At 38.4% G+C, this 12,615-nt stretch overlaps 1 protein-coding gene across 1 annotated transcript in view; it reads right to left on the minus strand.

Moving 5' to 3' along the window:
- Nucleotides 1-2,752, minus strand: part of CENPE (centromere protein E) — a 93,904-nt gene extending 91,152 nt beyond the window's left edge. Inside the window, 3 exon segments of the mRNA XM_012809274.2 lie at nt 273-362; nt 823-914; nt 2,697-2,752. Of these exon segments, the coding sequence (XP_012664728.1) occupies nt 273-362; nt 823-914; nt 2,697-2,752 (238 nt within the window).
- Between the last annotated feature and the right edge of the window lie 9,863 nt (nt 2,753-12,615).

Consider the following 12,615-nt stretch of genomic DNA (forward strand, 5'->3'; position numbering starts at 1 on the left):
GGCGTCACAGCTCACAGCAACTTCCAACTCCTGGGCTTAGGCGATTCTCTTGCCTCAGCCTCCCGAGTAGCTGGGACTACAGGTACCCGCCACAATGCCCAGCTATTTTTTGTTGCAGTTTGGCCGGGGCTGGGTTTGAACCCACCACCCTTAATATATGGGGCGGGCGCCCTACCCACTGAGCCACAGGTGCAACTAGGTAGGTAAAACTATCAATGCTTGAACACACACCCAAGACTAAAATGTTTCTGCAGCACTGAGTGAATACAAACCATTGTAGCCTTGAATGGCAGAATCAATGATTGGTGCTGCTATTTCTTCATAGACATTTTTAGTTGTTTCATTACTATGAAAGACACGATCTATAAAAACAACAACACAGAAGTTAAACCAAGCTTTCATTCTGAATTAGTCCAAAGAAATAAGATTGTCAATCTAGGATGATAAAATATTTAAGAGAATATTAATTTTTTTTGTCCTTTGGAAAAAGCCCCTCACTGAGGCAAAATGTGTTGGTCCTTATGGACACAAAATACATTACAAGTCAATGATCCTATGTGATTTTATGAGGCATAGTGCTTGGACATGCGGGTCTGGAATCTGTCTGGATACAAATTATATAACTGTGATAATAACTGTTTTAAATATCAATTTATTATCTTACTTGTACATAATGAATAAACAACTTTTTGTTTCCACTGAAGCTGATTACAGAAGGCTTAGTTTGATGCTCAGTAACAAATCTAGTATTAGTAGTAAGCTTTTGGTCCTCTTAATAGTAAAAGGATAACAAGCTAATTTTTGATGCTATTGTATGCTTACCAAAATTGAAGGATTTACTTCCATCAACTTGATAAATGGCATTATTGTCAGTTTTCCAAAAAACTTGTGCAGTTTCTCCAAGTGCTTCTTCTCTAAAAGAATAATACTGCATTTTAGCATAATTGGTCATAAACATTATGTTATAGGAAGGATAATTTTAAGATTTCACCTCCTGAAAAATATCTTATTTTATTTTGAGACAGGGTATTGTTCTGTTGCTGGGGCTAGAGTGCAGCAGTACAGTCACAGCTCACTGTAACCACCAACTCCTGGGCTAAAGGATTCTCTTGGTGCAGCCTTCCAAGTAGATATGACTACAGGCCCATGCCACCATGCCTAGCTAGTTTTGTTATTTATTGTAAGAAGGAGGGGTGTAGGGATACATTGCCCATGCTAGTCTCTAACTCTTGGCCTCAAGGGATCCTTCCACCTCATTCTCCCAAAGTGCTAGGATTACAGGTGTCAGCCACCAGGCCTGGCTGAAGAATATTTTATAAGATAGTAGTAACATGTCACATTTAAGAGAAAGATGAAAAATCTAGTTTTGAGAATTCAACTCTCTTAAATGGGATTTTAGTCACCTTCTGCCCTTTGTTTTCCTTGTGAAATCCTTCATTCACTCCTTGACCCAACACTGGCAGCTGAGGGGACAGATTTATAATGCAACGGATTATGCCCCTCATGTTTGAAACCCTTGAAAACCTTTTGGAAACTTATGAAATTCTTAACATAGCACATGAGACCGGGACCATGTCATTTCTCTCTCCAATCTCCTTGTCCTCTAAATTTCTATATGAACCCTAACCTCCACTTGAAGTTGTGAAAAGACAGATTTACCCTCTCTGTGCCTGGAATATCCTGGCCCTCCTTTCCATAAAGTAACTTACCTCTTCTTTCACTCATGAAAATTGTCAAGACTTCCTGACAGCAGCTTACCCCACCCAAAGTATCCTCTTTCTTATAAGCTATAACTTTAGCCAACATTCTCCACCTGCCCATCATAACACTTGTCACAGCCTATCTTATAATAGGCTATCTTTATGTACATGTAAATGTACATAATCTTATAATAGGCCTATCTTTATGTACATGTAAATGTCTTCTTATGCACTAGCTAATTAAAAACAGGAAATCCCAGATCTTGATGTCCTCTTTTCTTAAACGCTGTGTTCAATAAAATTTTCTCAAACACAGAAAACGTTCACATTTTAGGGTCGAGGGCCAGGTTAGTGAAACAAAATGACTTCATTTATTACCCTTCTTGTTTTTCCCTATAGCATTTATTACATACATATCACTGCTTAACATTCTATATTTTTAACTTTATTTTCTGTCTCTCTCCACTAAAGAGGAAGATCCATAGGGCAACGATAGTAGGTTCTGTTTAGTGCACTAATTCTGTGCTAAAATCTATCTATTTTTCTTAGACAGATAAAAACTTGCAGAACAAATGAATGGATGAAGTCTTGAGTGCCCATTACATACCACGCGACAAGATAGACTAATCCTTGCCCTCAGGGAGTTGAGAGACAGCTGGGAAGACACTCTCCGATATGACATCTTCAAGGCTTAGAATGGGGTAGGGAGGCACAGATGCCGGAAAGGCACTGCCTCGCAGAGGGGAAAGTCTTTAACGTCAGCAAGCCCGTATTAGCAGATTTAAGTGAACCTCGCTGCTGGAAAGTACCTTTGGATTTCGGATCCTTCCCTGTCACTGTACAGTCAAGGAAAGTGACCCAAAGCTGGTAAGCCCCGAGTTACTAGGCAGCGCAGCCAGGAAGCAGCAACTGGGAAAGGCCAGAGGACTCACCCCTCTGGCTCGGGCCCGCGCCGCCGGCTGCCGTGGGCACCTGGCTGTGGTCTAGTCCACTTACCTGCTGTTGAGCGGGCGGACTCGCACGCAGACCGCCACCGCCCCCTCCTCTGCCATCCTTTCAGTGTGAGTCCCAGAAAAATGCCCCAGAACCTCCGCCACCAGCGCTCCAGACTCAAGGGCCGCCCCCGCCTTCAAGTTTAAAATTTCCCAAACGCCGCGTATGATTGGGCCAAGGTCTCGTGACGTCACGGGACATTCCATTATGGCGCTGTGAGACGGGGGGGGCCATGGCGCGTCCATCAGGAGGGGGATTGAATGTCTGTTGGAGAGAAGGAGGAGGGCGCTGCGGGAACGGACGAAGAGCTGACATTCAGCAGTTGTCTTGGTGATAGGGTATTGCTACTTGCTAAAAGCCACCGAACCCTGTCATCCATCCCACCCTTAAAGATTTTGTAGTCTGTAGATTTGCAATCTGTAGAAGAAACAAGGCAGGGATACATAATTTTTTACTAAGCACAATTCGATTTTTAAAAAACAACACTAATGAAGAAAGACAAACCTGTCAAATGATGAAAAGTGAAACTCATTGGCCAGTCTAGAAACGTTAAGAAGCTCCTTGCGATCCTTAGAAACTGTTGCGTTTAGATCCTTCCTTCCTTTTCTTTTCTTTTTTTACTTTCATTTCTCCTCTCCTTTGAAGAATAATTTTGCCAGATATAAAATTCTGGGTTCGTGGGGTTTTTTTTTCTTTCAATACTTTAAATATTTCAGTCCACTCATTTTTGCTTGCATGGTTTCTAACAAGTAGTTATCTGGAAATCTTTCCTTCTTTTTTAGAATTTTTTTTTTTTTTTTTTTTTTTTTTAAATAGAGATGGGGGTCGCTATGGTGCCCAGGTTGGTCTCAAACTCCTGGTCTCCAGTATCTTCCCACCTTGGCCTTCCAAAGTGCTGGGATTACAGGCACCTGCCTGGCCTGGAAATTTCTTGAATGCTGTACAGGCTTCCTCTTAAGGCAGGTGTGTCCAACCTTTTGGATTCTCTGGGCCATGTTATCAGAAGAGTTGTCTTGGGCCATACACTAACAAATGCACAGACACTAACAGAAGACCAAAAGGTGATAAACAAGAATAAAGTCCATACATAATTTTTATACCACTGCAGATAGGTAAAAAGCTCATGTAATAAATCTAACAAGCAGCACTTATTCAGAAAGTCTTTTAAAATTGAAGAGCAAGCCCCAGTTTGTGCTCACTCATATAGAAAATGTACATATCTAAGTAATAAAAAGTCTTTTTTTTATTATAAAAGTAAAAGTGGGCAACATAAAAGTCTTGGGATAGTTGACGCCGTATTTGAGAAAATAATGCATCAATAGCTGGTTTGATGAAAGTAGTTGCAATTCTCAGTGAGTTCTCAAGATGTTTATAAAGTATTTTGGTTCTAATTTTACTCTTAATATGCTTCATTCTTGAAAATAGTTGCTCACAAATGTAGGGGCTGCCAAAAAGGTGTGATTGTGAAGCAAGGGATATTTGCCTGTGGGAAGATGGGACCTATAAATGTCCAGTAAAGAGATGTCATCAATTTTTTCTTTAAGTTAAATATCGATTGACAGCTCTATACATTCCATTTGAAAATCATCTGGTAAATATTTATGTCAACTAAAAATAGAGTTGCAAATGCACCAAAATATTAAGTGTATTCCCAGAAACCTTAAAATCTGTTTTCAAATTGTATCAGATCAAAAAGCAAGGCTGCGTATTTTTCGGTATTCACAGGACTATGTTTAGCCAATGCGTCAAAATACGTAAAATTGTATGCCTTAATTTGAAATTGCCATAATTTCATTTGGAATGCTGTAAGGGTTTGAAATATTGTATTGATAAGTTGGTTTTCACCTTGAAGACACATGTTGCACTAATTTAAATGAGTGATTAAGTCCATTAAAAATGCTAAACCTATAAGCCTGTTTTCATTATATAATTCTGGCACAAATTTGGTTTTTGATACCATATTTCGGTCTTGATGACATGTTGCAAATCCTAAATTTTTTTCAGCATTTGGCCTTGACTTAGCTAACTTACTTCCAAAAAGTAAATGATGTCATCATCACTATCAATACTTTCAAGGAATCCCTGGAATTCACAATGATTCAATCCCTTGGTCCTTATGAAATTCACTGTTTTGATGACTACTGGTATGATGTTACCCAGTTTTAAAGCTTTCATGCATTAATTTTGTTGATTTACTATACAATTCTACTTCCTCAAATGTGAGTTTGGGGTGGCAATTGTAACATCTTCTATTAATTTTACAAGTACCTCTCTTCTCCCTGTCATCACTGGGGCACCATCAGTAGCAATTCCAGGATTTTGACAATGAATAAAGAAAGTCACTTGGACATGTTTTTTTTTTTTTTTTTATTTTGAAAACCTCTTTATTTTCATCCATGTTCTTAAATATGAACATGGGATAAAATGAACATTGAATTCCAAGGGCAAAATTTTTCTTCTTAGGACACAAAGCCTTTTTTTTTTTTTTTTCCTGGCCATTGGCTTGTTTTTTTTTTTTTTTGTTTTTTATTGAATGGTAACTATGTACATTAATGCACTTCTGGGGTACAGTGTGAGGTTTTCACATGCAATCTGAACTACTTCCATCAAACTGGTCAACACAGCCTTCATGTCATTTTCTCAGTTATTGTTTTAAAACGTTCACATTCTACTCTTAGAAAGATTCACTTGTACCCCTATAAGATAAACCTCAGAAGTGATCCCTCCAAACCCCCTCCCTCCACCCATTCCCCCTCCCTTTGGACATATTTTTTATAGCTTCATATAAATCTTTTGATTTAGTTGTGTCTTTTAATGGCACTGAAGATAACAATTTCTTCAGTGACATATTAACAAACCTCTAATAAAAATGACAAGTTGAGCCCTATTTGTAATATTGGTACTATCATCTGTAACCAAAGCATAAAATTTAAAATTAACAGCTTTACTCTCCAAACTTCCTTTGATAGATTTTCTAATTTCTTCAGTTCACCTGGCTACAGTCTGGTGAGATGAACTGATTATAGAACTACCTCCCTTTACTTCAGGACAAATTGTGTCTATCATGTTTTCCATACAATGCTTAATAAACTCATTGTCAGTAAATATGTTTTTGCTATTAAATATATTACCAAGTGACTACATTTAACAATGGAGTCTAAAAGAGGAGATTTTTGTTGAGAAGACAGACTTTTTTCAATTCTACTATTTTGTCCTTATGACACGATCTTTTATATGCATCGAATCTGGCAGCATGTTTTTTGCATATAATGCCTCTTCAAGTTATAGTCTTTGAAAACTTGCACAAATTGCCTATAAATTAAGCAGAGTCTCTTACTATTTGCCTTGATAAAAGAGTAGTCATCTGTCTACTTTTTATTAAACAGTCTTCCTTCATCTGTAATTTCCCTTTTGGGGGGGTTTGTGTTTTTTTGAGAATCCATGCTGTGATTTAAAAAATAATAGAGAAAGGACTATATTTACTTTTATTATAAAAGTTAATTAAGAGGAAAATCAAAAGCAAGGTTTGGGCCTTTCCACATCTTTGCTGCTGATATAGGTCAAGGTGAAGGGACAATTGTAAATCAGGGCAGGGGATGTGTGACGTACTGCTGAGATGTGGGAGTACCTTAATTATCAAATACAAATGCTTACTTGACTTCTAAATAACATTAAATATCTAATGCTGCAATAGTAGGTTGAACTATTATTGATAATCACTGCCTCGCCAAGTCACCACTAACACGTGTAATGTGTGATGGAGTCAATTCAACAGTCTGCCTTAGAAGCCTTACACTGGAAGTCTTACACTGCCTTATAACTGAAGCTACCCATGTGTACAAATAGTGAAAGCATAGGTAGGTTTATTTTATGTGACGCTGTGACACAACATTGTCATCTACAATGTACATGCTTGAGTACCATGCAATCGAAGTCCACCAAAAATTCACAGAAAATAGCATAATGTTTTAAGTAAGTTTCTAATTTTGTGTTAGGCCATATTTATAACCATCCTGGGCTACATGAGACCCATGGCCATGGGTTGGCCTCCTGTCTTAAGGCCCTTGTGGGGGCCGGTCTTTCCGGCTGGCAGGTAATTACCCTAGATATCCATGTTGGCCTCCTTCCCTTTGATTCCTGTATCTGCTCAAATGTTATTTTCCCAGAGCTTTTTCTGTCTAACATAGCAATTCCCTTGTCTGTTACTTCTATTCCTTTGATCTTCATCTTTTAAAATATCCTTTATTACTTTTAGACATCATACGTATGTATTAATTTATGTATATATTATCCACCTCCTCCCACCAAAGTGTTGACTCTATGAGGTTAGCGACATAGCTTTTGTTTACTCCTTATCCACTGCACCTGAATGATACTTGACACAGAGTAAACATACAATTAAAAAATTGCTTATTCAATCACTCGGTAAATACTTATTGGCATAATTTCTAGAGAGATACATAGAATACATCTAGCTTTCTTTGGAGAAGTAGGACTGAGTTGGAAAATAGATTTACTTCTTATTGTATACTATTTCATAATTTTCAATATTTTAACCATGTGAAAGTTAGTTTCTCTCTGGGTGGCACCTATAGCTCAGTGGGTAGTGTGCAGGCCACATACACTGAGGCTGGTGGGATCGAACCCGGCCTGGGCCAGCTAAACTGACGACAACTGCAACAACAACAAAAATAACTGGGCGTTGTGGTGGGCGCCTGTAGTCCCAACTACTTGGGAGGCTGAGGCAAGAGAATTGCTTAAGACCAAGAGTTTGAAGTTGCTGTGAGCTATGATGTCACAAGTACTCTATGGAGGGTGACATACAGAGATTCTGTCTCAAAAAAAAAAAAAGTACATAAAATAGAGTCTACATCGTCAAGATTTGATTTCTTATCCAGTTGTGCTAGTAGAGACTACCTTTTTTTTGTGGCTAAATTGTGAAGATGCTGGGCTATATCTAATAAGATAATCTAGAGTTAAGGAAGGTATGTTTTAATTTAAATAGAGTGGTCAGAGGAGGCACAAAGATTACGTAACTTATCTATCTGAATTCCAGGAACTTCTAGAAGGAGAGGCTTAAAATTTGGATGCAAATTTAATAGGTAATTCAAATTTTTATTGATTGACTTTGTTCTTACCTGAAAGATTAATAAATACTTTTGATGAAAAAGCTCAAATATTACCATAGGATTCACAGTGAAAATAAATCTTCTCACATGTAACCCCAAAGGCCACTTAGTCTGTAGGAAATTGTGCCATATCCTAAGGGTTCTTCTCAAAATAATCTATCAATGTGCACCTATATGCATCTTTTTCTATATTTCACATATTTTTATATAAATAGTCACCTGTATACATAAACAGGTACCTGTATACATACACACTGTAGAGCACTTTGCTTAAAAATGTGATCTTTATGCAAGTATATGTATTTTTTCAGTTCAAACTCATTTCTCTCTCTCCCTCTTTTTTTTTTTTCTTGAGACAGAATCTCAAGCTGTCACCCTGGGTGGTGTCAAAGCTCACAGCAACCTCAAACCTCTTGGGCTTAAGCCATTCTCTTGCCTCAGCCTCCCAAGTAGCTGGGACTATAGGCGCCCGCCACAACACTCGGCTATTTTGGTTGTTGTTGTTGCAGTTGTTATTGTTGTTTGGCAGGCCTGGGCTGGATTTGAACTTGCCAGCTGCTGTGTATGGGCCCATCACCCTACCCACTGAGCTATGGGCGTTGCCCTCATTTCTTTTAGTAAAGCCCAAGTTACTATTATGGTTTGGTACTCAATTAAAAAAAAAAAAAACTTGTTCAAATAAAATAATATGTTATCATCAGTATTTCCAGGTGACAAATAGTAATATCAATAAAGCCTTAGGAAGCCCATCCATGGAGTTTACACTTTGGCAAGGCCCACTTCCTCTGGAGTGGAGGAGGTTCCCAATGTATTTAAAGTTGGTTAAGTTCCTGAATGACGTAGGCTTAGATTTCCTTATGAGGTCTACTTTGTCCTCAACAACTTTGGGGATGTGAACTGAACCAGCAAAGTCAATCATCTGCGTGCTGGCCAAACAGCATCAGTGATTTTGGATTCTGGAACCAGATCATAGCAGATAAGTGTGTTGGTCCCTCCACGCAATTCCCAGGCATCTGTATCTGGCTTGTCGAGCTGTGTCACCTAGCGAGCGTCAGACTCTTGTCTGTCTCATGTGACCCATGGGAATAGCAGCCTCTTGACCGGATCGCTGCCGCACAGCTGGGCCAGGGGTGGGATGCGCAAAGCTTCCAGGCCTGGTCTGGGCGGCTGCGCTCAGGCGCAGCGGTGGAGAGCGGTGCCCAGACTGACCGCGACAGTATCGAGCAGGACAAAGCTAGAGAGAAGCAGGCTATATGCAAATATTTTCTCCGTTCAAGAAGGAAAAGTGATTTCTGAGGCATGTTAATTGCACACACTTCCCTGTTGATGGTTGAATTTCTGTTTTTTCCCCCCCCCGAACTGTATTATTTATGCTGAAGCTGCAGAGGGCACTGTAGTCCTCCCCAAATCATGGAAGAACTTTGGATTTTTTGAAGATCTTGAATGTGATGTGAATTTAAAAAAAAGAAAAAAGTCAGTTCAATTACTCACCTGTGCTCCTTTATGCATTTCATATACAATTAATTGCAATATATTTATATCGTGCCATCTCCTTCAACAGGAGTAATTTTTGTTTAATAAATTCACTGCTTATTTCAAAGGTCCGTTTTAGCTTCAATAAGTTTATGGTGTCTTCATTAAAAATGAAACAGAGCAAAACTTGAATTGCTTAAGTGAGTAGATTTTAAGTGTTATTACCACAAAACAGTATGTGAGGTAATACAAATGTTAATTAGCTTGAGGTAATACATGTTAAAATGGTATATGAGGTAATATGTATGTTAACTAGCTTGATTTAGCCATTCTACAATATATACATATTGCAAAGCATTGAGTCATACACTACAAATGTGTGCAACTTTTGTCAACTGAATAAATAAATAATACAAATTTTAAAAAGCCACTTGCTCACATTGAGTGTGGATGAGTGTAAGATTGACTGTGGATGTGTGAGGGGGTGGGAAAAATGATCTATGTTACAGGCCCAAACCTAAGGTAGTCACATTGCGACAGGGAAGGACGGCAGTCCACCCAGTCCATTCTTCTCTTTCTAGCAAGAAAGCAAGACTACACTGTGGCCCTGTCTCACAGTTAGGGGTCACTACTAAGGGGTCACTACTAGCCTAGGGAAGAGCAACTTGACAGGTGCATTTTTCTCCAGGGTCTTTGGTGAGCATCTTTTCCTCTTTTCCTCAATGACTGTTCCAAACCTTAACCACTCTCCTCAAGCTCGGGTTTGAGTCTCATTTTTATTGGGAAACTAGGGCTGTTAGGTGAGATGTCTCTGCTCCCGGCTCTCCCACCCTGTCTCCTGCTCCTCTGCTGTTCTATAGTCCCACCAGTTCTTTCCTCTTTTCATGCAGTCCCAGAAAGTGAAACGGTCATAGTGTTTGAAGTGTGTCCTGCACCTCTACCCTTGGTTCCTTCTCTCCAGTCTCCCCCAGAACCTTGCTCCAACAATTATTTGATCTCCATTTCAGAAAAATGTTAGAAAACAACAAAAGGAAAAATCATTTGTAATTCCACTATTCTAAAACAGTTATCTAAAGTTGCTGAGTGAACATTCTTTTCTATCACCTTTCATCTTCCCCAAAGTGACCTATGGTAAGTTTCTTTCTCGCCTTTTCTTGAGTGTATGTAAGAAACCTATATGTATAAAAAGCCACACACTTTCATAGTTCCAAGAATAGAGTCGTTATGTGCTTACTGAATTAAAATTTGCATTTTACACTAATGAATCGATATGTAGATTTGTCTTTTATGTTGGTTGTGTAATATTCAATTTTATGGTGGCATCCTAGGTTATTCATGCATTCCTTTATTTATATTTAGATTGTTTCTAATTTTTCTCTATTGCTTATAGTACAAAAATCCAACTACAGATATCTTATAGGTATACCCGTACACAAAATGTGTAAAAGCTTAAAAAGCTTTTATTTTCATAAACCAGATTGCTGTTAGTTGAAATGCTGATTCAAATGATATGCTTGTTTTGAATTATAATGAGTACTACCAAATTTCTTCTCAAATAATTTGTACCAATTATACCATAACCAAGAATAGGTAATGTCCACTTCCCCATATCTTTATCACCACTGGATGTTATCATTTTGGTTTTTTTTTTTTATGACAGTCTTACTCTGTATCACCCTGGGTAGAGTGCCATGGCATCATAGCTCACAGCAATCTCAAACTTCTGGGCTCAACAGATCTTGCCTCCTGAGTAGCTAGGACTATAGGCATCTGCCATGTCATCTAGCTATTTTTTTCTATTTTTAGTAGAGAAGGGATCTTGCTCTTGCTCAGGCTGGTCTTGAACTCCTGAGCTCAAGCAATCTACCTGCCTCAGCCTCCCAGAGTGCTAGGATTATAGACATGAGTCACCACACCTGGTTTATTATCAATAGTTTTAGTTTTTATTAGTTTTAGTGGGGAAAATATATTTATTATTAACTTAATTTGTACTATCCTGACTACTAATAGGATTAAGCATCTTTTTATTGCTTATTAGTAATATCTACATCTTTTTTTTTGAATTATCTATTTGTATCAAAGAGTTCTTTGCTCCTTTTGTTCATGTGAATTGTTTATCATATGTCACTGGTACTTTTAGTATTATAAATTAGTCCTGTAGCATGTATTTCCATCTGGTCAACCATTGGTCTTTTAAGTCATCTTCGTGTGGTTACTTTTTGGCTTTCTTACTTTTGTCCATTTAAGAAGTCCTTCCCATTTTGAGGTTTTAAAAATACTACGTTACATTCTTTTTACTTTTGTAATTTTATTTTTTATATTTACAAATTTAATAATTCCTGATAGTTTTTGTTTTTTAATTCTCTTTAATGATTCTACCCCCTCAACTTATTTCAATTCTTTTTCCATAATTTGAAAACCTTTCCTGTGTTACCCTCCATCTGTCTGGAACCCTCTCTCATTTCTTTCTTTATCATCTAAGTAATCTACATTCACTTCCTTGTTTTCTAATCAATCTTCATAGATTTATAATTTGACCTTGAGTCCTGCTATCATATTAATAAAATTTCTCTTGTAGGGGGGTCACTGTGAGCAAAACTCTGGATAAAATAGACATCTTTCAGTGCTTTGGGACATTTTCTACTCTATTTCTTCTTTGGGTGTTAGCTGGTCCTCAATGGTGGTGCCTTGATTTCCTTTCCTCCCTGTTGTGCATTTGTGATTCTATCTACCCTCCCCTTCAGTCTTCTTTCCTGATGGTGTAGTATTCTCAGGATAGTCAGACTTCTTACATGATGGCTGGCTTCCCAGATTAAGATGGAAGCAGCCAGCCCTCTTAAAGTTTATGCCCAGAATGTGCACAGTGTCCCACTAAATTCTATTGGGCTAAAGTCACAAGCCCAAGCTAGCCACAGGGAGAGACCACGCAGAGAATCACCAGCATTCCTGACACATAGGTGAAGGCTCTTGGACTTTCCAATCTGCCAGTTGCCAATGAGTGCAGCCTTGTGAGTTGCCCCGGCTCTGCTACATGGAGCCAAAGAACCACCCAACTAAGTCCAGTTGACCCCTAGATTGTCAGAAATAATATAATTTAGTCTTTTTGGTATATGTTCAAATGAGATTTGACAAACACATAAAATTGTGCAACTATCACCAGAAGCAAGATACAGAGCAGTTTCATCATCCTCCAATTTTCCCTTGTGCTGCCACTTTGTAGTCAACCCTCCTCCATATCTAAGATTTGGAAATCACCGATTTGCCTTTTTCAGAATGACATAAGTGGAATTACACAGTAGGTTTTTGAGCCTTATTTCTTT

Source organism: Otolemur garnettii, unplaced genomic scaffold (genome assembly GCF_000181295.1).
Source record: "Otolemur garnettii isolate 467f Iridium unplaced genomic scaffold, OtoGar3 scaffold00103, whole genome shotgun sequence".
In the NCBI taxonomy this organism is placed as follows: Eukaryota; Metazoa; Chordata; class Mammalia; order Primates; family Galagidae; genus Otolemur; species Otolemur garnettii.